The 27,107-nt window shown below is 38.2% G+C and overlaps 1 protein-coding gene across 1 annotated transcript in view; it reads right to left on the reverse strand.

Annotated features, from left to right (window-relative positions):
• ADAMTS19 (ADAM metallopeptidase with thrombospondin type 1 motif 19) overlaps window positions 1–27,107 on the reverse strand; it is a gene marked incomplete at both ends in the record, with an annotated part of 154,936 nt that overhangs the window by 68,014 nt on the left and 59,815 nt on the right. The window contains one exon of the mRNA XM_080636600.1: window positions 7,941–8,046. Within this exon, the coding sequence (XP_080492726.1) occupies window positions 7,941–8,046 (106 nt within the window). The remainder of the gene's footprint in view (window positions 1–7,940; window positions 8,047–27,107) is intronic.

Raw genomic sequence — 27,107 nt, forward strand, 5'->3', positions numbered from 1 at the left:
ATTCACCCTCCCCTTCAGCAGTTTCTGCAACTTGTCTTTGAGGACTCCATACAGCTGCCTTCCATCTCCGATGCTTTCCCACAATACGGCAGGACCCATCAGTAAACAAGGCATACTGCCTTTCACTTTCTGACAGTTTATTATATGGTGGGGCCTCTTCAGCACGCATCACCTCCTCCTCTGGTGACATTCCAAAATCTTTGCCCTCTGGCCAGTCCATGATGACTTCTAGAATGCCTGGACGACTGGGATTTCCTATTCGAGCTTGTTGTGTAATTAGTGCAGCCCATTTACTCCATGTCGCATCGGTTGCATGATGTGTAGAGGAGACCCTGCCTTTGAACATCCAGCCCAGAACGGGCAACCGGGGTGCCAGGAGGAGCTGTGCTTCAGTGCCAATCACCTCCGAAGCAGCTCGAACCCCTTCATAGGCTGCCAGTATCTCTTCCTCAGTTGGGGTATAGCTGGCCTCAGATCCTTTGTATCCCCGACTCCAAAAGCCGAGGGGTCGACCTCGAGTCTCCCCTGGAGCTTTCTGCCAGAGGCTCCAGGTAGGACCATTCTCCCCAGCTGCGGTGTACAGTACATTTTTTACATCTGGCCCATTCCGGACTGGTCCAAGGGCTACTGCATGAACTATCTCACGTTTAATTTGCTCAAAGGCTTGTTGTTGCTCAGGGCCCCATTTAAAATCGTTCTTCTTCTGGGTCACATGATAGAGAGGGCTTACAATCGAACTGTAATTCGGGATGTGCATTCTCCAGAACCCCACAGCACCCAAGAAAGCTTGTGTTTCTTTCTTATTAGTTGGTGGAGACATTGCTGTTATTTTGTTGATCACATCTGTAGGGATCTGGCGACGTCCATCTTGCCATTTTATTCCCAAAAATTGAATCTCCTGTGCAGGTCCCTTGACCTTACTCCGTTTTATGGCAAAACCAGCTTTCAGCAGGATTTGGATTATTTTCCTCCCTTTCTCAAAGACTTCTTCCGCTGTATCACCCCACACAATAATGTCATCAATGTACTGCAGGTGTTCTAGAGCTTGCCCCTGTTCCAGTGCATTCTGGATCAGTCCATGACAGATGGTAGGGCTGTGTTTCCACCCCTGGGGCAGTCGGTTCCAAGTGTACTGGACGCCCCTCCAAGTAAAAGCAAACTGTGGCCTACACTCTGCTGCCAAAGGAATTGAGAAGAATGCATTGGCAATATCAATCGTGGCATACCACTTGGCTGCCTTTGACTCCAGTTCATACTGAAGGTCTAGCATGTCCAGTACAGCAGCACTCAATGGTGGTGTGACTTCATTCAGGCCACGATAGTCTACTGTTAGTCTCCACTCTCCGTTAGACTTTCGCACTGGCCATATGGGGCTATTAAAGGGTGAGCGGGTCCTGCTGATCACTCCCTGACTCTCCAGACTACGGATCAGCTTATGGATGGGAATCAGGGAGTCTCGATTGGTGCGATATTGCCGCCGGTGCACTGTTGCGGTCGCGATTGGCACTTGTTGTTCTTCGACCTTCAGCAACCCCACAACAGAAGGATCCTCTGAGAGACCAGGCAAGGTGGACAGCTGCTCATTTTCCTCAGTCTCCAAAGCAGCAATACCAAAAGCCCATCGGTACCCTTTTGGGTCTTTGAAGTACCCTCTCCTGAGGTAATCTATGCCGAGGATGCATGGAGCCTCTGGACCAGTCACAATGGGGTGCTTTTGCCATTTCCTTCCAGTCAGGCTGATCTCAGCCTCCAGTACAGTCAACTCTTGGGAACCTCCTGTCACTCCAGAGATATAGATGGATTCCACCCCTTGACAGCTTGACGGCATCAGGGTACACTGTGCACCGGTATCTACGAGAGCTTTATACTTCTGTGGGACTGATGTGCCAGGCCATCTGACCCACACAGTCCAGTAAATCCGATTATCCCCTACCTCCACCTGGCTGGAGGCAGGGTCCCTCTAACAGTCATCACAACGTTGGACACCTAAGTCGTATTGAAAGGGATTATTCTTCGTTACCATAGGAGCTGGAGTAAAATCAGCTCTTCCGCTCCATCTGGGAACCTGCTCACCAGAGACTGAAGCCGCAGCTCTCATGGGATGATTAGTCTTGACCCTTGTTCCTATTTTCAATTCATGCACCCGTTCCTCCAAAGCTGAAGTAGGTTTTCCATCCCACTTCGTCATGTCTTCTCCATGATCCCGCAGGTAAAACCATAGGGTGGCCCGTGGTGTTTGCCTTCTATATCTTCTGTCTCGAACAATAGGACGTCTTTTGTTAACAGCTGAGACCTGTGTTGGTACACGTGAGGAGCTGGATAAATCAGATAGATCGTCCCTCAATTGTTTGACATCCTGGGACAGTTTTTCCACAGCTGAGATGATGGAAGGGGTGAGATTGTCTTCGAACTCTCGGAGTTTATGAATCATTTCATCCACTGTTGGTGTTACTATGTCACCCCAGGTTACTGTTGCCAATGAATGGGCATATGATGACGGTGCATTCCGTGTAAGTTTTCGCCACATGAGTCATGTACATTCGACTTCATCTGGGTCTATGGGTATATCTCCGTTATTCGGTTTGATGTGATAAATCATCTCTACGATGGCTGATTCCCTCAGAGACTGGATGCCTTTGTCTAAAGTAGTCCACTTGGCCGAACGTCTCGTAACATCGTCCTTGTATGGAAATCTTTCTTTCACAGCTGCCAAGAGCCGCCTCCAAAGACTGAGGGACTTTTTCTCTCTTGCAATTGCTTTGTCAATTCCCCCTTCTCTAGCAAGTGATCCCAGCTGCTTGGCTTCCGTACCTCCTAGTTCGTGACCATCGGCCCCATTGTCCCAGCATCGCAGCAACCAGGTGATGATGTGCTCCCCTGGTTGACGGGTAAAATCTTTTCGCATATTCCGTAGCTCGGTTGAGGTCCGAGGTCGAGAAGTCACCTCTTCTTCTTCTTCGTCATGTGATGATGACTCCTGACCAGATGCTGTCCTGAGTGGTGAATACATTGTTTCTTCATCTCGCTTCACCCTTCTTGCCTCTTTTTTGCTTTTTCTCTTGCGTAGAGGGGCAATCGATATTGGTACGAATTGGTCCTCTGGTTTAGCTGCAGTCATCACTGTGGTTTGAGTAGCAACAGTACTTGTTGCTGGGGGTGGTGTAGCTGCTGTGGTTGGAGCTGGGGTAGCTTCGCTGTCTGTTGCAGTTGAAGTTTGAGTAGCGGCTGTACTTGTCGCTGGCGGTGGTGTAGCTGCTGTGTTTGGAGCTGGGGTAGCTGCACTGTCTGTTGCAGTCGAAGTTTGAGTAGTGGCTGTACTTGTCGCTGGGGGTGGTGTAGCTGCTGTGCTCGGAGCTGGAGTAGCTGCGCTGTCTGTTGCTTCGCCCTCAGATCCAGGGACATTTTTTCCCTTTTGAAGGTGCTGGATAGCGTTGAACAAGGCCCGGTAGGCATAGGCCAAGCCCCAGCACGTTGACATGATTTGTCCCTCTCTGGTATGACCAGGATGACAGCACACCTCATTTAAGTGTTTTACTAATTCTTCTGGATTTTGCAGTTGTTCGGTGGTGAAATTCCAAAACACTGGAGGGGCCCACTGACCTAGGTACTTGCCCATACTATCCCACACACCTTGCCACTCATGGCTGTCCAGCCTTGGGGAAAATCTCTCGGTCCCCCTATTTTGTCGTCTAACCCCAGACAAGACCCAAACCCGACTCTGCTTAACTCTTGAGATCAGACGTAATGGTTGTGAACAAAACACACTCTGTATGCGTGCCAACATGGTGACCCCCATCACAATCAGCAAACAGGTCTCAACAATATTAAAAGGCCACTCAAAAATTTCAAAACTCTCAAACGATGCTGTAAACGGTCTGGGAGGGGCACTGGGAGGGTAAAAGAATGTCTCCTTCATAGGTTGACCACCCAGGAAGGAGAAAAAAGATGTATAGTTGCTAAGCATTTGTATTATATACCTCCCAAAGTATAAAGGTGGTGACCACACTGGGAACACAAGCCAGATCAGTTTCACGATCAATCCTTCTATTGTATTACAAGTCATTGCTACAAAATACAACGAGACAACAACCTTAGCCCAAGCCCCACACTTGAAAAACACCAACACAGCAAATACCGGCTCTAAGTAACCTACGGCATATTGAGACTGTGAGATCAAAAACAACAACTTTGAGAGCCAATAAATCAGCATTGTGACGAGTGACTATTAATCTAAAACACTGAATGCTTATCACAAATACGATTAGACACACTCCGGTCAGATCTGTCGTTATCTCAACCCTTCGGGCCCCACGTTGGGCGCCAAAAAAGAACTGTCGTGGTTTAAGCCCCGGCTGTAAATTAGAACCACGCAGTCTACTTCCCCCCCCCCCACTCCCCAGAGGGATGGGGAGGAGAATCGAAAGAATGTAACTCCCACGGGTTGAGATAAGAACAGTCCAGTAACTCAGGTATAACACAAATCACTACTGCTGCCACCAATAATAATAATGATAAGAGAAATAACAAGGGAAGAAAATATGATACCGCTCGCCGGAAAAGAGCCCGACCGAAAAGAGGACGTGCCCTTCCGGGTAGCTCCCAGTTACATCCCCGGGCATGACGTGCTGTGGTATGGAATACCTCTTTGGCTAGTTTGGGTCAGGCGTCCTGTCCCTGCTTCCTCCCGGCCCCTCCTCCTCCCTGGCAGAGCATGAGACTCACAAAGTCTTTGGTCAGTCTAAACATCACTGTTATCAGCTTTGTTCCGAGGCTGAAAGTCAAAAACACAGTGCTGCAACAGCTACTAAAAAGGAGAAAAACTGACTGCTACTGCTGAACCCAGGACAGTTAGGTATTGTTGTGATGTGCTTGCAGAAAGAAGATCTTTACTGAGCCTCTGTTCTTAGAATTAGACTAAGCAAAACTATTTTTTTCATGGTTTTGAATCACCATATAGATTTTGAGAGTTTTAGTAAATTGAAATGCATGATATATAGTAAACTGCATCTTCTGTCATCCCTAATTGCAGATGTATTTTGTTGGGCAATTTCCAGGCCACTGGCAAGTTTGATAAGACATACCATTTGCCCAGTAAGATCCTAGGCTGATTTAAATCAGCATACCTTCATGAGTTCAGAACACAGATGCCTGCTTTGATATGCATGCAAGAAGATTGGAGACTATCGATTTTTAAAGAACTTACCTAATAAAGCACAAAAATTGAATGACAGAATCAAAGGGGATGTCAAGAACCTTGTGACTCTTTATTGGGACAATGCTATTTTTTGCCACTGATTTGCATTTACTGTCACTAAAAGGCTATTGAGTTGTCCTGCCTGTATGGTTGAACATCAAATAGATGCATTGAAATGCATTAAAATATTAAAAAAAAAAAATAAAAAATCTATTTTTAAAAAGGCAGCGCACTGCGAGTTTTCTATTGCAATAGTTCTGAACAGCTATCTTATGGATCCTTTTCTCCACCTAAGAGTAAAAAAGGCAGCATTTGTGATTAAATCAGTGGGATTATTCTCATAAAAATCATATTTGAAATAAAGAATATATAATGCTGAAATGCAATACAAAGTGAAAACTCCCTATTGCCTTTTATAAAACCAATAAAGTAAATAACAAACAAAAGGGGAAGCATTGTATCTTTCTTGTTAAAGAGTAAATTTAATAAAAGTAGTTCCTTATTGAACAAGTACTATACTTCATAAATAAAATTTCCTGTAAAGTGAACATTTTTGAATAAACAGGATAGAAAATGTTACCACAGGTATTACAAAATACAAAAAATAATATAAAAATATGCCCATTTTTCTGCAGCTATGCACAAACTGCAGAGAAGCATAGCCTTGTCTCTAAACCTGTCAATGACACAAATACATGTATGGAAAAGACAATTTCTTGTAATTTGTTTTTCATGTGCTTTAAAAATAACTCTAAAGCTTAATTTTGCAAATTGCAGTGTGCTTTTCAAAGTTAGGTTCCTGTGTCTGCACTTCTGTTGACAGTCAACAATAATTTTATTTGGAACAAAAAACTGAATAATGATGAAAATCAGTCAAAACAGTTAAAGCTCAACATCTTTGACAGTCAGGCTGCTTCTGAATACAACAAGGGTTATAGAGCCTGGCCTTAGCAGCAGTCTTGGAAGAACTGCTGGGGAGCAACAGTGAGCTTCCCTGTCCGACTTGTTACGGATACTGTTTCTCATACAGCAATCCTCAGAATGCCAAAGATAGATCTGATTTGTCTGCTGCAAAACATAAACTTCTTTATAAAATCAGTATCCCACATTCTCAAAATTGCTTATGCAGAACCAACACATCACCCATAAATTTGCAAGAATTTTATACTTACTTCCCATTTTCTGCATCTAGGATTTTGTACATCCCCATTTCTCAGGAAGCATAAGGTACTACACTTCGTGATCATGATACCTCTCTTTTTCAAATCCAGAAATTGCACCTTCAAGTTTTATTCTCTAAACATATTTTTACTGTGCAGCATAAAGCAGTACTTATATTTCCCTAAAATATCTGATATTATCATACCTGACTCAATAAATTTTCTAATTTACTCCACTAGTGAACTTATCTGCAGATCATATTCAATTACTGTTTCTTTCCCCTTATCCTTGGTTTACTGTAATAGGAACAAGTGTACAGAAATGTGTCTTCCTCTAGCCATTCCTCTCTTTCAATATTAGCAAACATTACTACAGTGAAAAAAAGGTAAAAGCAGAGCAAATGGCTACAAAACACAAACAAATAACAGATTTTTCTTTTGAAGTCTTTCCTTTGTCATAACTATCACTCAAACAGGCTGGGTCATATTAACCTGGAGTTGCTTTCTGCAGTTAGGAAAATTCAAAAAGAGAAAAAACAGAAAATATTGATTTCACACAGCACCTAACAAGTTACATAATTGCTCTGAATTTGCTTATTTTGCATACAGAACAAATTTTAAATAGAAATATTTTAATTTTCAATTCTTTCTTGTAATCCACTCATGTTTCACCATTAGATGCTATGACATCCATTCTCTGACCAAATTTAAACTGAATCACTTTTAATTGAAAGTGTTTGTCCTAAGATACCTAACTTCAACGCACAGAGGTTCAAAGGATTTAACAAAACATCCCTCTGTCCACACTTTGAGGCTGCTATTCTAAAAATGTATACACAGATACCTGGAACAGACATTACAGGTAAAAATGACAGACTAATACAACCCTCCCTTTTATTTATTTTATTTAAAAAGACCGCTCCTATTTATATTTCTTCAGCAAGTACTGAAGACAAGAATCAAATCAACTTTTACTAACAAATTTGATTACTGCAACTTGAGAAATTTTCCACTTTGCTTCAAAGTATTCCTCTTGGCATGAGTAAAAACACCCAGTCCAACTGTAAAGGAAAGTTATCTTCACCTGCACTGTGTCATTCTTTTCTATTAAGGGGAGGAAGAAACAATATTAATGTTACGATGACCAGTGACCATTATACACTTTAATCGGATCTATCCTGAGAAAGCCAAATTAAATGAAGGCTCTTCCAACTCATGATCTCATTAAAATGTTTGTTGGCAACAATAGTCAGAGCTGGATGTGATACACAATACTGCAGTCCCAAAAGAAAAAACATCTTGGGGCACCTGTTTTTCCTCTAGATGATGTCAGCCCTCCCAGCTAACCTAGTTATTGTGTAGCTATAAAGACATCTATATTACTCCAAGTTGTAAACATTTTCTTAATTTACATACTATGTATCAACAGATGTCACTATTATTAGTAACAAAAACACTGTTTTCCAAATTTTCCATCAAATTTAAAAAGCATTTCTGGAAGAAAACTAAAATACACAATCATATTAATCAAATCATAGTAATATTACATGCAAACAAATACTAGGGTTTCTTATCCACATACTTACTTGTGACCCATTTCATGGGCAATAGTAAAAGCAAGATTCAAACCATTGTCCTCGGCAATTATACATTTTCGTTTTTCACTGCACATTCCACTTAGATATGCTATACCTAGGAAACACAACCACCACAATAAATTATTTTTTGTTATTACTATCTGTATGTATTATGGCATTATTGAGCCCAAACAGATCTGAAACCTTATTCTGGTAAGTGCCATCCAAATATATAAACCTACATCTGACAAAGGTTTACTTACTTGTAAGGCAGAACAACTGATTTTAGCATAGAATTGGATAAAAGTTAGCAAACAAATCATAACCAGCAAAAAAATCACAACAATATGATTATAAAGACTGCAATGTGCAGAAATTGTATGCTTTAAAAGCATTGCTAGGTACCTTAATGAGATGTGATAGAACATACGAGTATTGATACTACTGTGAATGAAAACAGATGTCTACAGCACTAGGGCAGAAATCAGAATAGGTATTTCCTCTGACAGAACAACAAAACACAAAGCGCAGAGCCATACCCCCACATTATCACTGGTAAGTACTGATATAATGTTCAGCATGTTGATGATTTAAAAAAATGCGTAAGAGAGTCAAAGAATCCACAGGAGACTGTGGCCTGACAAACATTGTAGAGCTTATAATGACCCTACTATGTGATACCTAAGTTTTCAAAAAAACAGAAGCCTGAATGGTAGGCTTCTGAGTCCAAGTTCAGCTTCTAAAAAAGTAAAATGTCTGTAATTGTAAAAGCTTGAGGAATATGTAGCTTAATTTGGGTAAAAGTGACTTTTTCCAGACCACAAATATATTTAGTGGGGACCTATTGTCACTCATTTGAAATTTCAAAGTAAGCAATCAAAACGCTGTTTCAAGTGTTTGGCCTTCTTCCCAGGAACACCCTTTCAATGGAATGGTGCCCTCTGGACCAAAATGTTTGCTGGATGTTTGCATGTAAAGGTCAAGTTTGAAATGTTTGACAGTGTTTGAAATTTAGTCATAATAAGATAACAAGATAAAAGTCATTCTTCTTAGAATCCAAGTATTTGTCAGCCTGTAAGCACAATGCCTCATCCACAACACAAAATTCAAGTAGCAAGCCCATTGCTAGTCTGGCAATGCTGCTCTTAACAGAGCTGGCTGAAAGTTTTTGACATAGAACTCCTGACAAAAAATATTGCTTAGGACTGAACAAAAATCAGAGATTAGATGTGAGTAAGGCAGAATATTCCAACTTTTATTATTTCTTTCCAAAGATGGGAGAAAAAATGAAGCAGGAGTAAAAATAATCTGGGTTACAAAAAACTGCAAAATATGTTGAAAGCAAAAAATGTGAAGTCCTTCAAATGACACCTCATACTAAATACAGGTATCATTTATATTAACTCCATTGAAAATAAGAGAAATGAGAAATAAGAAATGCTCTGAAACGTCATGTTTTGTTTTTAATGCTACACTCCAGTGGCTGAAACAAAAAGAAAAACATTTCAAAAACTATTTTGTGCCATGTAGTTCCAGACTTACATATATTTTCTCTCAAGTTTTGATGACCAAACTGGAAGAGAGAGAGCTGCTGTTAATGCTGTAGCTCTAAGTAGTAGAGCTGGAACTGATACCAGAAGAAGCAGACATCAGGGTCCTGGCTTCAGTTGATGCAATTAATTTACAAAGCGCTAAACCAAAATGGAAAGCTTACTCTTGGTATAGAAAAAATCCAGTTCTGTATTTTGAAGTCTTATCAGCATTCCTATTACTATCATCAAAATTCAGAAATATCTTCCTTATTGTGCTCGGTTTTGCTGGGGTAGAGTTAATTTTCTTCACAGTAGCTAGTATGGAGCTATGTTTTGGATTTGTGCTGGAAGCAGTGTTGATGACACAGGGATGTATTAGTAGTTGCTGAGCAGTGCTTACAAAGAGTCAAGGCCTTTTCTGCTTCTCACATCACCCCATCAGCGAGTTGGCTGGGGCTGAACAAAAAGTTAGGAGAGGACAGAGCCAGGACAGCTGACACCAGCTCACCAGAGGGATATTCCACACATATCCCGTACATTATGGCATCATGCTCGGCATTAAAACTAAGTGGGAGGCCACGGCTCAGGGAGTGGCTGGGCATCGATCAGTCTTGTCTTTCTTAGTTTGGGGTTTTGGAGGTTTGTTTTGTTCTTTTTTTTTCCCTCTTTGTCATTTTCCTTTTCATTATAATTTTTTTTAATGATCATAATAATATCTCAATTAGTTTTTATCTCAATGCATGAGTTTTCTCACTTTTACCCTTCCAATTCTCTCCCCCATTCTTCTGGGGGGAGAGAGAGCAAGCAGCTGTGTGGTGCTTAAGTCACCACCTGGGGTTAAACCAGGACACCTGCTGATGATGAGCATCCTGAGTTGGATAAAATATATTTGCTGGGATCTACAAAAAGAGAAATCCCCAACCTCCCTCTGACTGTTGATGAGTGCTAATAGAAAACTAACTGGTGCTCTCTAGTTTTCTGTAGGGAAAATAAGCCCCCTAACCTTCTTTTGGCCTCTAAAATGGCAGATTCAAGTACATTAGCAATGTCTTTCCATACAACAACATGCATACTATCAGTTGCCATCCAGTATCTGCCTGCCCCCCAGCTTGATCCCAAAGAACTATGCACATAGCAAGTTTCATACCTACTCTAGAAGAAGCAGTCAGCAGTAGTAGGCATTTTCAACAATACTCTGTATCACCAGTAATGTTTTTATATTTTGCATTCCTTGAGGGGAATTGATTATGTTTGACCTACTTAAGTGTAACATACGAAACAGAAGACCTGTATTTCATTTAATCAGTGTTCTGATTCTAAAAATGTCCAAAAGCATCCAATGCAACTAATGTTTTATGACTTCTACCCTATTACAAAAAGTAAACCTCATACATAAAAGCCATATTCAACAGCAGCTACTGGGTGTAAAGCAGCCAACTACTAGCCATGAACCAGATTCATATCTTATCCTTGGTTATCAATTTCACATGTAGAGAAAAATAAACTGACTTCAGTAAGCAGCTGCTCTTGCTTAGTTGTCTCTGCATTAAGAGAAGGAATTTCTGCTTTAAATATATGCATATTCACTGCAGCTTCCTGTAGTTTATTAACACAGCTGGAACAGCTCCAAGGTTAAATTCACAAGGGGAAAAAAGCCCTAACAACAAAAAAACAAAGCAATGAACAATTGCTCCCTTGTTATGATTAAGGTATTCCTAGTGAACCTCATCCTCTCAACACAGAGCTTCAAATTAAAACAGTATGTGAAAAGTGTTGTCTAGAAAGCAGTAGCAGCATTTCACTGACAATTGTCTTGAACACTGCCAGGGATGAGGCAGCCACAACTTCTCTGGGCAACGTGCTCCAGTGTATCCCCACCCTCACAGTGAAGAATTTTTTTCCTAATATGTAATCTAAATCTCCCCTTTCAGTTTAAAGGCATTCCTCCTTATCTTTCCACTACATGCCCTTGTAAGAAGTCCATCTCCATACTTCTTGTAAGCCTCTTTTAGGAACTGGAAGACTACTGAAAGATCTTCCCAGAGCCTTCTCCCCTCCAGGCTGAACAGCCCCAGTTCTTTCTCTCAATCTGTCTTCATAGCAGAGGTGATCCTGCCCTCTGATCGTCTAAGTATATGATCATCTGATCACCATTTGTAAAACTGCTTTCTAAAAGGCCAGAAAATGGTTATTATTTCTCCCTTTATAGTGATCAAATAAAATAGAGCTAATATTTTGAAAGTCTTAATTACATAAATTACTTACTTAGCACAATTTCGTTTATTTTTCTCTGACCTTCCTTGGTTTCACAACACATCCAAACTTAGTTTGTCACACAATGTGCTTATTCTGAATTCCCTCTCTTCCTTACTTCAAAATCTACTTTCTTATTTTAGATGACTTTAAAAGAGAAAGAGACCCTTCTACATACCACCTATTTAGTCCACTGATATTACCTGGATATCACCTCTATACATTCATGAGCTATGTCACCGCTCTCTCTTTTGGGAACACTAATGCTCTGTTGGGCAGAACTTTTTTTTTTTTTTTCAAGATTATAAGATGATAATGACCATAAAAATACCGAAAAAAATTCCCGTAACATATTCTCTGATGAAGAGGGATAGGGGATCGCCCAGACCTTCCTTCTACTATTGATGAAGAGCATAGTCTAGCTGAATTTCCAGTGCAGATGAAATAAAAATTTCCATGAAATCCAAATACATATGTCTGGTTCCGAACACTTGAAAAAAGAAACTGAAAGAACTGAAGACAGCATATGTTTGTATAGCACAGTCTGGGAACAAACAAACAAACATAAAAAAAAAATAAAATTCTATTTTAAAACATGTTTTAATGAAGAAGTATGTTGTATTCTCAGGAGTCTAGGATCGTATGTTCTTTGTTGTGATACCTATCCAGCAGTGAAACTTGTCAAATTGGATCAAGATCAAAAACGGTAGAACAGAACAGATTTCCAGTGCCTACTGCATTCCCTATCATCTAGGTAAAATAATGAAGCACATTATTACTATTGAATGCACATTGTATATAACATAAATCCACAAATTAGATATAACTTCAGGAGCATTGAAACTGTTCATGAACTTCGTGAATGATGGATCTATTTTTACTAAATGAGTACACATACAACTGATATTTCTTAAGGATAGACTATGAATGAAAGTAATATTTATGTATAGAAGTTTCCACACTGAGTTCCATAAACAATAGTTTATGGCACTGATGGAATACAGGCAAGCCATAAATGCATAGAAAACATGCAGAAAAACTTATGATGATTTGAATCACAATCACCTTCAAAGGTGACATGCAGCAATACACTTCTGAGGGTTTGACCTTAGCTTGAATTATTGATGAGGCACAAACTGAGCAAACCACTTCAATAGAAACACACAATGCCCAAGGATGTCTGGCTTTAGATTTAAATGTAAGTATTTTAAATTTGAACTGGCAAATAAATGGGCCAGTAAGCATAAATGGTAGTACTTAATTGAACTTGATTGCTAATCTAAAGAAATTAATGGTTTTTAGCAGCTCAGGTGCTTTTCTTAAGAAACAAGAGAAAAAAAACTTTTTTTCTTTTTTTTCAGAGCTGTCATTTAAGTGCCTAATTAACACGAGTTCCTCTGAATTGCGTGCCAGACACTGATGATTTCTATGAAAAACAAATATTATCAGTCAACAGTGAATCAGCAGCCCTTAAACATGGCAGCAATCGAAACAACACAGTTCACAAACAGGAATCTCAAATGCAAAGAGAAAAGCCTATAAATATCTATTTTTTTCTTTTTAGAGTTAGGTGTTAACTATACCTGTATATGTGCTTGTGTATATAAGCAAATGCACACACAGAACTGCAAGACTTTAGAAAAAAATTAGATAAAAAGAAATTAACTTTTCCTGCAATTTACAAAAACGTAACTCAAATTATATTCACCAGTTTTGTTAGTTTATGTACACCTCAGAAAAACTAACACTTCCAGAAAAATGTTACCAATACCTAAGCATGTGATTTTTATGTTTCAGAATAGACTACTAAGCAAACTGCTGTACTTTAATCCTTAGAGTGAAGACAAAATCTAAAAAAGGGGAGGCTATACAATGCATGCCATATACCCATGAACAACTTCTGAATATGTGATTATGCAGTTTTAACTCCTTAGTTCTTGCACCTTATCAACAATCCACAGATGTTTAATGCCTTATTATAGGGATGGGATGTAAGAACTGCTGGAACATAATTTCTTTTAAAATGCAGCTCACATGGAAAGCAATTCTCTCAAGATGAATACAAATATATATTCCCATGTTTTGGTTGTTTGTTTGTTTGTTTGTTTTTTTTTTTTTTTTAACTTAAAAGCAATACATGAAAAAGAAACCTGTAAAATGTAAAGGAAAAACTTTAAAGCAACAATACACTGTAAAATGGCCACTCTGTAGAGCTCTTATAGTTTTAAATCTTTTAACTGCCTTTTTTTTTTTAAGTAAAGGCAACATCATCTAGTGGAAAAATTTATCCATAAAAATATTCATAAACAGAAAAAGACAAAGATGCAAAAGAAAACTGCATACTGGAAAACGAAAAAGAAAGAAAAGCCATAAATTGAAAAAGAAAAGTCAACAACTCCCTTCCCTCCCTAGTCAACTTTTGCACCTAGAATCTAGAAACAGAAAAAAAAACTTGGTTAGATTGTGTACATTGATGTTGCAGAGGTCCTAAGTCATTCCTTTTATAAGAAAATGTGAAAAATCACAGCATATGGAGTAGTATGTTCTAAAGTTTTGCTTTGCCTAATATTTTCTCATCCTATTAATATGAAATAAAAATCAAACAATCTTTCTAAGCAGTATAAGTCAGTCTTACAAGAAATTGAACTAGTTTGACCCATCAACTTCCTATTGGCGTGATTTGCAAAAAACATTTTCTAGATGTCTGTTTTACATGTCGTAGAAAATTAATAACCTTGATCTACATTTATAAGTTTAACTTTTGAACAGAAGTAGAAAAGTCTATTTTTAGGGCTTACACAATAAAGACTTTCAGTCCTTAAATTACATAGATAAATTATCAAAGTGCCTTATAAAAGCTTCGTGGAACTCAGCTGTATACAATCAAATAAGACATGACTTTGAAAAGGAGACACCTCACTTCTTTGGCAATAAAACTGAATGAGGCTTTCCAAAGTACATTGGAAGCGGTTACTTAAAATCCAGAAACAGGTTTCAAGCTGAGTGCCAGCCATTTCAGAACAGCTCTCACAAAATACACGCATAAATAAATTCATCTTGAGGATATGCTTTTCACTGATGCATTTGACAGTCATAACAGATATGCAAGTTTACTTCAAATTAGTATCACATGCTTCAGATTAAGACATGGTGCCCATTTCCTACCATAAAACTCTGTTTCCATATGTTGACAAAACCCTTGTTACTCTACAGACAAGGTGGGGAGATGACAGCAATAGAAAGTGCAGTACACCACAGGAAGTATTTTTAACAACTCAAACTTACTTTCTGTGTTTTCAAACTTGCTCTACATTTACATTTGCTTTACAGGTGGGCAATATGACAATGTTGGTTTGCAGTCTTTCAGGCTGTTTTCATACCTTTCTCTATCAACACCTTCTGGGGACCATGGTTGTTCTTGGGGCAAAAAGGAAGAGGGAAAGGTGTTTGTGTGAACTAGCCATTTCCAGTTCCTATCATATCTAAGCATATGACACTTCTCACCTTGGGATTAGCTGTAGCGAAACAGAAATGAGAATTTACTCTTTACAAATAAAAGCTTTTATTATTGCCCATGACTTTCTTATATACACATAGAGCATAAGAAAGACCATTCAGAAGAAACATCTTTTAAAGCATTATGCTAGATGGAAAAAAGCAGAGCTTGAATTATGCTTTTCTTTGATACAATGAAACCTAACTTAGAAGCTAAGGAAAGACTGCTATTAATGGATCATAACAATTACTAGAAAATCTGGTAAACCCAAACATACATTTTCCTTTAACTTATTTACCTTTGCAACCAGACACACCACTACTCCAGATTTGCACCTACAGTTGCATGAAGTGTTACAAGGTGGTGCACATGGCATGGAGGCTGTATCTACTCCTTTGACTAATTATCTTTCTGTTTCTATGTACAGGTATTACACATTTTTTCTACTCTTTTGATCCTTACTTAGCCCACATTTCGTGTTTCTTTTCTACACCTGCCTTACTTCCATAAACCAATAAAAAAAAAAAAACCAAAAAAAACAACCCAAACTTTTTAGTGTTTGGTCAATAAATCCCTAAAACAGATGAAGGGTCAGATGAGATGGGCAAGGGCTATGTGCTTATGAAGCTGAGGGAAGAATGTAGAGAGTGACTGACCACAGCTCTTGCAAAGAAAGCTGAACTGAGCTCAACAGAAAAAGGACTGGAGCCTTTGTTTCATATAAGTGTCTGTATCAGTTTAGTGGATTAAATGCTTGTGTAAATGCTTTTCCCTGAGTTGATCAAAAGAGTGTGAATGGCTTCTTAAGTTAGCCTGCCCAGCAAGGGGTAAGTACATATGTAGCTCAGCCCAACAGCGTATAAAAACTGAAAAACTGACAGAATGAACTTTGAACAGAGAGATGGACTTGAGCTGACTTTAACTCATATATTCCTTCCCGGCTCTTTGAGACACCAAGCATTGTGATGATGAGCACGTAAATGCCAGTAACAGGAATCAGATTTGTACTGCAATGGCTATACTGTGTTTGCACTGTGATTTCAGTACTCTGCCGTAATTTACTTTGCTAAATTAAAATCCCATGTAACATCAAATATCTTCAGATAAGTAAATTTTGTTTTGAACATTAAACTCTCCTCATATGGAATATCTAATAGAGCCTGGTCAGAGAGTATTGGATTCTGATACTCTTGCATTTCATTGCTTCCCACAGATGATATTCTTTGAAAGAAGCAAAAGTAATACAAAATTAGCCCTTTCTAAAATACATTTTTCTTTCTTATTGTTTTCAGTTTGAGCCAAGTTCTGTTCAGGTGATGGAAACTAACCCTCTGTCAGAGCATACAGTAGCTATTGAACCAGTCAGGAAGCATGTAGGACCACTATGAACATCTGCAATATTAAGTGTTGAACAGTGCCACAGAAAAGTCTGAGAAATGAAGGCATTCTTTAAAGTGGAAAATTCTCTGTGAAGTTCTTCAAAGAGAACAATTATTCTTCAGATGCATTTAAAAATAAATGTTCCATTGTCAAAACAATTAACACAGAAAAATTATTATCAGGCCTAGGTATTTAATTCTAGAACATTTTTTGAGAAGTAAAACTCCTGGTGAACAAATATTGTAGATGATTAAGCAGCCTGATTAATATTGGACAACTCATATCTGGTATTTGCCCCTTCAAACGTCTGTAAGAAATAGGTGACATAGATTTACTGTGACAAGTATTTAAAAACAGTTATCTTTCACAGAGAGGACCAAGTTAATTTTCTAGCCCCATATAAACACTTTGTGTGAAAGCTTTTAGAGGCTTGCAAACTGAGGCTTCTGCTACAGTATGGCTTTAGAAGGAAAAGTAGGAATCACAGACTCTAGATTTAATTCAAAGAGAGGTACCCTTGCCAAAAGGCAAGTGAAATTCTAGTTTGCCAATAATATCAGAGTAGTACAAGAAATTGCAATTTGAATACTTGCTAGCATTAAGAAACACAAACTGACCTCATTTTATAGGATGACCTTTTCTAATAATTCATTACAGCTTTGCTATTATATACTTTCTTGCCACTGCCAACAGTTTAAATTGCCTTTTTTTTTTTTTTCATGTAATGTAAGCACTCTTTTAAACATACTTTTATAAAAACAATGTACAGAAAAGCTTGGCTGATTTTAAAATATTTTAAATGTCCGGAACACATTAAAAAAAAAAATACAATTTTTTATTTTAAAGCGTATTTAAAAAAAGTCTCATCACTTAAGGGCCCCAGCCCAAGAAAATAGAAAGCATGGTGTACATAACAGCATGTGTATGAAAGTACTCATGTAAGGGTAAGCTTTAGACTTCCAGGGGAGCTACATACCGTATAGGTACTTAAAAAGTTCCCTTCGTTTTAGAGATCAGTTTTGAGATAGCCTCTATTTTCTAAATGGAAATTTTACATAACTTCTGTAACCTTAAAAAAATCATCCTGAACTTAAAACTTGAGTGTGTATGTCATTTCAAGATGATTAAATGTTTTCTGTAATTTGTAAAAAAAACCCCCACAACCAGAAAATACTTACTGCACTCCTACTTTTAATGCAAATACTGTATTTTTAAAACTGTCTTGTCTCTGGTTCTGCTTCTGGGAATATCTGATTTTCCCTGTAAGCAATGAGATGAATAGATGTTACCCTGCAACATAAGATGGTCCAACTAGTTATCAAAGCTGCTTTCATTTCTGTGAAGTGTGAGTTCACTTCAGGATGTTCTAGAATGCTAGAAGCCTTCCATTCTGCACACTTACATTTGGGTCAAAATAAGTTAGCATCACAGAGTAAAATATAAACTACATGTAATAAAGAATAATGTTACTCCATCCAAATAGTGCAAATATTCATTCAGGTGCTTATCCCTCCTCTTGCCTTCCTGACATCTGGGTTTCAATTCTCACATTCATAAAACGCGTAGCTGCTGAAGTTGCCCCCCATGTTCTGGGCATCTATGCATATTGCAATGCTTTTGAATTCACCTTGTCTCATTCCATCAAATAATTAATTCTTTTTAATATGCCTCCAAGCCTTGTGTAACATCAACTCCTCTTAGCAATTCGATCTACTCATATGTATCACCAGTGCTTCTTCTGGTCTTACGAAGTTTCCAGGATGATATCCTATTAAGCGGCTTTCCCTGTAACTTAATTTCTGGTCCCTTCTTCCCCTTGTCTTGGTACTATCCACCATGGAACAAACTGATGCGAAATCACTCAGGAGACCGTGTCATTTTCACTCTTAGACACCTTCTTTAGAACTTTTTTTTATTTCTACAGCAAAATATGAGAAAAAAAAGCCTTCCATGACTTCTTTTGAATTTACTTTATTATACCCACACTATGGAAATGACGCTGTCTTGACAAACACAAAATTGTTCCTTGACAAACAGTACTTCAGCACAGATATATATTGCCTCACTTTCTGCAATTGGGGTGATCCCTGTAAAACATATCTCAAAGCTTTTATGAGATAATCAAGCTAAAACTGATATGAAAATTAATATTTTGATGTTGTTTGGACCCCTCTTAAAAAATATTTAGGATACTTTTTTCTTCTTTTAAAGCATGACATAAATCATGTTTTCTTTTGTGTGAGACAAGCGCCTGCTAAGGGGATTGAAAAATCCATTCGCTTTTTGGGTTTTTGATTCCTTAGAATAATCTATTACTCTATGGCCAAAGTTTTGAAGTTTTTTTTTTAAGTTTTTGTGACCTTAAAGTTTTTTATGTGAAGAAATTACAGTTTTGTTTCGCTATGAGAGACATGCAGTATAAAAAAATGACTGATCTTGGGAGATCCTAGCAGACACCAGTAGCAAGCACACCTTCTAGGAAAAGTGAATTAAATACCTAACTGTTCATTTATACAGAAAAACATTGTCTAGATGTGGATAGCTTAACTATTATCTCTCCAATAAACGAGAACAAAGGCAAAGCTATCTTGAGAAGAGTCTTCTATCACACCTCTTTTCAGCTAAAATTATTTAAAATTATTACTGTTATCTCCAGATATGCATCCAGTATTCCATGTTCCTTAGTGTAACTAAGCATATACTGCTTTGTGCTCTATTAGCACACATGATGGAAGTCCTTATGCTGACTAAGCAAGAGTCAGTGCTAACCAATCAGTGGTTCAACTTGTACCTGCACCTGATAAGTTTATTCAAGACTATTTCTCCTCTTTCAAACTGTTTGCAACTCAGAAATTCTTTGAGTTTCTTGTGATGGCCATGAGGAACTTTGAACCCCATGAAAGCAAGCTGAAAAAGTTGAGAGTATCAGGTCTTTCATCTTAAACCATTATCCAAACTACCTTTGCAAAGTCTGCAAGATGTAAGATAACTGAGAGGCTCCTGTATCTCACATGTCACCTGACAAGTCCCTGCTTCAGCAAGCTGAGTAAAGGATGACTTAACTTGGTAAGAAATTCATGTTTTATTCAAGATAGGGTACAATCATCCTGAGAACATAAAACATTCAATACAGACTCAGAAGAGAAATACAAAAGAACTTGTTGCCACTTCAGTATCGCAAAAGGAAGCTATGATATGGATTCAAATAGAAAATTTGCCCAAAGGTATTTAAATGAAGAGTGAGCCTTGGCCATGTTCCTCTGCTCCTTCCTGCTTTTATTTCTGAGTCACTTTCCCTTATATTTTAACAGCAGTTAGATTCAGTTGCATGGATCATCCATAGTTCCCTCCACCTGTATGGAGCTCCTTTTGTTTCCTCCTCAGTTAAAGGACCCATGTATCAATGGCTACCCATCCCATTCTTCAAAATCCAGAGAAAAATATTCATGCATTAAATGATCTATCTAATTCCATTATGCTAATGGTTTTTTCCCCATCATATAGCTGTGGGACACAGAAACTGATGCATCAGTCACAAGGAGCTACCTGGTCTCATTTTGCAAACAACTTCCAATAAAGAACAGTGTAATTTTTCAGTGCAAAATGCTATACAAGGTTGAGTATTTGAATATAACACTGCAAACATTTATTTTTAAGGGATGCAACTAGACACAAGGATACCTACCAAGAGCTAAACACAAGACTAATGGAGAAATGCCTGGTATACCTTATTTACAGCCATGTATTTTGGATTTCTTTTAATTTGTAATGCTTGACACCAAATTTATTTTTTCATTTTTAAAACATAACTGTATGCATGCATGCTACATGACTCGAAGAGCAATTCTTTACTTAAACTAATACAGGGTATATATATCAGTATTGCAGCATATAGAAAAACTGATTATCGATGTGCAATTATTTAAACTTGCCAACCCACACTATTTTATTATGAATGTATGCAAGATTTCATCTAAATGCTTTTCACATAAAAACAAGCTATAAAAGATGAGTACTGAAGTTGTAAGATGCAGGAGACAATGGACCTGATTCAGTTTTTCAACACTTTGGATTGATAAAATTGCTAAGCATGTAATTAACTGTTCAAGGCAGTGAGAGGGTTATTAAATCACTCATTCATTTATCTCCTGGCAGTCTGTTTAGCTAAAAGTGTAAATTTTCTCCTGGTGAAAAAATATTTGTCAGCAGAGACCTAAGCTTACTTAAGCCATGCCCTGTTCTATCTTATGCTTTGCATCTCACCACTCTTCCCTAGCCTAAATACGCTCATCTCTTGCATACCATAGCAGTATTACTCTGATGTTTCACTGATATTCCATTTTTGAATCTGGCATGCATAGCTGAAAGATTCAGACGTTATGTTAGAAAGTACACACTACTCACAAGACAAACACAAATTATTGTGATAATTAGCTTCCAATTTCCTGCCCTTTGGTTTAACACAAAGCAAATATGCACTGTATAACATTACAGATTCTTTTGTCCTTACTTGGGAATGCTTTTTTCTAATGGACACAGGAGTTTTGCCTGTGAAAGAAATTGAAGTTGCAGCTCCAAGCACCAATCTTCCAAACGCTATTCAGTGTAATATTCAAATTCTTTACATATAGTAAGACCTTCTCTATATATTTTAAAGCCTTTTAAGACAGAATTTTAAATGCCTCAGATAAGTTGAGACTAAACACAGAAAACAATACAAAATAAATACAGAAGATTTACCCACAGGTGAAGTAGTATAATCTGTAGAAAATTACAATGCTATATTACATTTTCACAGAAGAGATATGGTCATATGTGAAATTAAGAACTACGAATGATACTGCAGCATATTACAAGACCACTTGCTGCAGTTAAGACCAAATTCAGCAACTGAGCATGTAGCTGACTCTGTTGGGACTTAAACATGTTAGGAACAATCACAGCATGTCACCTAAATGAGAAAAAGCATAACTGAATGTATCTGAACTGGAATGTGCAACACGAATTAGACACGAGTCTTAAGGGATGTAATAGTTAGAGTGTAAACAGAAATAATCACTAACCTCAGAGATATTTCAAGATAACCGCAATACCTGAAAATGCTGATTTATTTAGTAACTAAGGAATAACGTCACCTTTAATACTATCTTAATTATCCTGCATTTATTTTTAATTTATAACTCTTATACAAATAAATACTACTAAAGATAATCAGAAATACTAACACTATCAACAAAGCCACAAAATCATCCTGCACATCAAATGAGTAATGTGTTACACTTTAATTATCAAAAAATTATTATTCCTTGCACCAGAACATTCAGAGTCTAACAGAAGCTTAATACAGGTTTTCTCAGATTTTCTAAGCTCTATCTAAAATTTACTTACAGATTTCTTTGTAAATTTCTGAAACTGGATGTAAGCATGAAAATTAACCTTCAGTCTTTCTAAACACATTAAAAGGCCCTAGTGTTTCCTAAAACAGATTGTTAGAACATACTTGGTAAGAAAGCAGTAAGTGACTTCTGCAGTGTAAATCTGAAAAACAAAACACAAAAGTTTTGGGGTTTTCCTTCACTTTCAGCTCCCTAAATGCATTGGCTAAGCACTTCAAAGTATAAAATAAAATAAAGTAAAATAAAATACAATAAAATAAAATAAAACAAAATAAAATAAAATAATAAAAAAAAATTGCCTGAAGGAGTAAGTCCTCGATTAATTGTTTAAGGAAGAAAATACTTGGGGTTTAAGTATGATAAGTGGTTATTAATTAAAAGTAAGCTCAGTGATTATGAAATTGCCATCATGAGTCCATTCAGAGAGATTTATTCTGTGTTACCCTACTACCGTTGAGATTAATTAAACAGCCTAAATAAATACTGGAAAATAAAACGATCTCATGTGTTGTAACATAGTTGGTTTGTGTCTGACAACAGAGCTTGAAAACAAAGGTCCAGCTGTCTTGGTGTGAAAACTTAGCACCCTGGTCCCGCTGGCATCTTGCCAATTAGTCCAACTGAGTAAAACAAAAGGCAAACTTGAGACTCTAAATAAGCTTTGCTGGAATCAAGAATCTTAATAATTTTTAAAATTGAATTTAAAATATCTAGAAGAGGAATAAAGCTGAGGCTTGCAATAGCAAAAACCTGGATTTGATGACTGAGCATGCATATTGTAGTCCCAAGTTCTGCTTTCCTGAGAAACTGCACCAAGCATGAATAATTCATTTGACATTTTATGACATGACGTAGACCAAAATTTTATTCATTTATTTGGGGTTTGGATTTTTTGTTTGTTTGCTTATTTATTTATTGGAATTTACATCTAATTAGGTTCTGTATTGCTGTACTTGTGGACATGTAACTCACTGACAAAAGCAGATTTTATTTCCCTGGTGATTTAAGGAAATCTTGTGTATTAAAGGTATTTGTGTACCAGGCATACCGTACTATCATATGGATGTTACTTCCTAAGGAATTTCTGCTTTTCCACACTTCTATATAATTTGGATTATACTAAATAAAAAGTCCTAGCAATGTCACAAGAAAAATCAATGTTCAGAAGCCACATGTGAACACTGTAGTTATTGAGGCATTTGCGGCTACTGAATACACATCTGAGCTACAGTACTTTTAACAAAACCAAAAGTTTATAAGGCTAGGTTTTCCACAAAAGCACTCTAAAGAATGTTCTGCCCTCATTGTATGAGGAGTTCCTTTACATACAGGTCATTATTATCATGATCTTGCTGTGAAAGAGCATGTCGTATGAATGCAAAATTGTAGGTGTTGTAAAAGCCACATGAATGGCTTAGATTAGGTTACAATGGAAATCTCCATAGGAAACCTTTTGCAGATTAAGTAGTGAACCCAGCTCTCTGAATATCAGCAACCTTCCTGACAAAAATTATCTTTACTTCATACAGGATATGTTCAGAGCATTTTCTGTTCAGGACGTTTTTGTATTTGGGAGTAAACCAACTCACAGGGCAAAAATTTAAAGCTTACAATGCTCTTGCTGTTTTTGTAAATTTTGTGTGGCAGCAAGCTTGGGGATCTGTCAGAGAACATTTCTGACATGAAAAGTTTAAGAGACTTCAGCTATTACTTCACTGGAAGAAACTTCTGGAAAAAACTGTCATCCAGTCTGTCTGCTCCCACTCTGAATTCCTCAAGGCATTCAGGACAACAACATTTACAACAAAAGAAACAAATTTAATTACACTAGTAATGACTATCAGAAACAAATTCTGGTCACAATGTTCAGTGGAGGGCTAGGTGTACATCTCAAGGTATGGGCGACTTTAGTCAACAGAATTTTAAAGTGGCAATCTCAAATAGTATTTTTTTACTTAAAAGATAACACTTTTCACCAATATTTAACCCGTGTGCACTATGCTAAAAAGTTCCAAAAAACAGATGAATGTACACACATTACAAAAATCATCTTGCTAGCCTCCACTTGTTTCATTCTCTAAGCATGCTTCCTACATTTCCCTCTGCAAGCCAGGACTACCAAATCCTCACCTCCTCTGCTGTAACATAGAATCATAGAATGGTTTGGGTATGAAGTGACCTTAAAGTTCATCTAGTTCCAAACCCCCTGCCGTGAGCAGGAACACCCTCTACTAGACCAGGTTGCTCAAAGCCCCGTCCAACCTAGACTTGAACACTGTCAGGCATGGGGCAGCCACAGCTTCTCTTGGCCAACCTGTTCCAGTGCTTCATCATGCTCATAGTGAAGGGCAGCCTCAGCTTCTCTGGGCAACCTGTTCCAGTGCTTCACCACACTCTCAGTGAAGAATTTTTTCCTCATATCTAATCTAAATCTCCCTTATTTCAGTTTAAAGGCATTCACCCTTATCCTTTCATCACGTGCCCTCACAAAAAGTCCATCTTCACATTTCTTGTAGGCCTCCTTAAGGTACTGGAAGGCTGCTATAATGTCTCCCTGGAGTTTTCTCTTTTCCAGGCTGAAAATCACAGGTCGCAGCTTGTCCACGTCCTTCATATGTTGGAGGCCCCAGAGTTGGATGCAGTACTGCAGGTGGGGTCTCATAAGAGCAGAGTAGAGGGGCAGAATCACCTTCCTCGACCTGCTGGTCATGCTCCTCTTGATGCAGCCCAGGATACAGTTGGCTTTCTGGGCTGCAAGCACACATTGACAGGTCATGTTCAGCTTCTGATTGACCAACACCTCCTTCTCTTCAGGGTTGCTCTCAACCCCTTCTCTCCCCAGCCTGTATTTGTGCTTTGGATTGCCCCAACCCAGGCGCAGGACCTTGTATTTGGCCTTGTTGAACTTCAGGAAGTTCTCACAAGCCCACATCTTGCACCTGTCAAGGGCAGGACCTATACATAGGTTCTATACCCCATCCTTTGTAGAGGAAGTTCTGGCCTACCACCTGCTTTCAGCCTACTTCTCTTTTGGAGAAACCTGTTACCAAAAATGCATGTCAAAGTTACTACCTACGGTAAATGACAGGCCTCAGTGCTTATGGATTCATGTTTTCCTTGACTAATAAGAAATCTCCCTTGCACCCCTTGAAGTGTCAGCAACTGAACAACCTACAGTATTGATTTGTAACTGCCTTAAGTGCAGTTCTTCGACAACTGTGCCTCAGCGAAAGAGAAGAAACAAACAAAACCCACTTTCTAATGAGTATAAACAACATAAGCCAGTGTCAGTATCTTCCAGAAAAGGACACATGCTGCAGGATCCAGTTCTGACAGCGTGGAGGGCTTGGAATCATAGAATCATAGGTTAGGGTTGGAAGGGACCTTAAGATCATCAAGTTCCAACCCCTCTGCCATGGGCAGGGACATCTCACACGAAACCATGTCACCCCACACGAAACCATGTCACCCAAGGCTCTGTCCAACTTGGCCTTGAACACCGCCAGGGATGGAAGACAAGGAACTGACTTCCCTTGCTTTTTTATCTTTTTTAAACCGAATATGCCCACTGAAAACATAGTAGCAACATCTCTTCCCTCCCTTCCTTTCCTCTAGAGAAACAGTAGAGGGTCCAGTAAACCTATCCTGTCAAGCCACAAGAAGCCTTAGAGAGGCAGAAAGACTAACTCTGCCTACACAGCTAACATTGCAAGGGTTCCTGTTCTGCAGTACATATCTACCTGAACTAGCTTTAAATTAATAGTACCAAGTGTCCGCAGAAGTTCAGCCACAGCAGCATACAGTTCAGCATGAGAGAGTTCACCCTGCTTCTCCGCAAACTGTTACCTATTCGCTAGCTAGTTAGGAGAAGGGCAGCTACACAAGACTGCAACAAACTGATTTGCTGGATAAGAGGAGGAACACCAGATAGATATAGATGTGGAAGCACAGGGAAACAGACTTCTGAAGTTTACTTCTGCAGTTGTGCTGCCCATGTTCTGTGCAACAACTTTGGCTTCTTGTTCACTGGTAATAGGCCCTAAGCATTCAGGTCCAGTATTTCCAGCATTAACCTCCACTGACAGTGATACACTGCCTATTTCCTATTTCTGTTGTATATCTTAACGGATAGGGCTGGACTAAGCCTTTGCCCCTGGGGGCAAGTTTTGGGGGAAAATGCCAACTCCTTTGTATTAAAGATCTACAGCTTTCACATTAGAAAAGTAAATAAATCTATCTCTGGCATTTTGCTAATTTGGACAGAAGACACGTTCTTTCACTTTGTTTTGTGGTCTTTATTGTGTAGAAGTTTGTCTGACTCCTTACTGGTTATTATTTGTATCCATGTTATTTAGATCCTTTGCAACACAATGAAGACCTCATGGCACCTCTATTTTCTGCTATTGTTTTTATCTCTACAACACTATTACCCAAGTTAGAAATTTTTAATATCCTATATTTGTACCATCCCCTTAAAACAATCTGACAAGAGGTTTTAAGGGAGTTCTGTTTAGAGGTTGCAATGTCAGCATTTTACTGGAAACTGCTTTCTAGTAAACAGCTTATATGGAAGCAAATTTATGGTAACCAATATTCTTATAGCTGATGTCTTAACTGAAAATGGTATCTGGAAATACAGGATCAATGATGCAGTATCAGGTTTTAATTTTTTTTTTTTTTTTTTTTTTAAGCAAAGCCTGCTCATTTGTGATATCATAAACTAAAAAAGTATTATTTGAAAACCACAATTAATTACCTTCTTTCTAGGAGACCATAATGAAAACATCGCACTTACAATCCTCTAAGATCAATGAAATGGTGGAAACCATGTTTTTATTAAATCATCAGAAAAGCTCCATTTACTATTTCTGAAATGTCGTATTATTTGCGAATTTCAACCAGGACTAAAAGTATATACAAACGGTATCAGCTTTAAAGGAAAGGTGATTGTGCAGAACAGTATAGGCCTGTCAGCTGGAGATGTATTTAAAAAAAAAAAAGAAGCATCTCCTTGCTGCAGTAAGAAGATAGTATCGAAACCATCAGCTGAGGTCACTCTATTTAAGGCAAAAGCTATCTTCAAAATTACTCATAATTATGACACATTAGGTCAAATGAA

Source organism: Psittacula echo (assembly GCF_963264785.1).
Source record: "Psittacula echo genome assembly, chromosome: Z".
Classification (NCBI taxonomy): Eukaryota; Metazoa; Chordata; class Aves; order Psittaciformes; family Psittacidae; genus Psittacula; species Psittacula echo.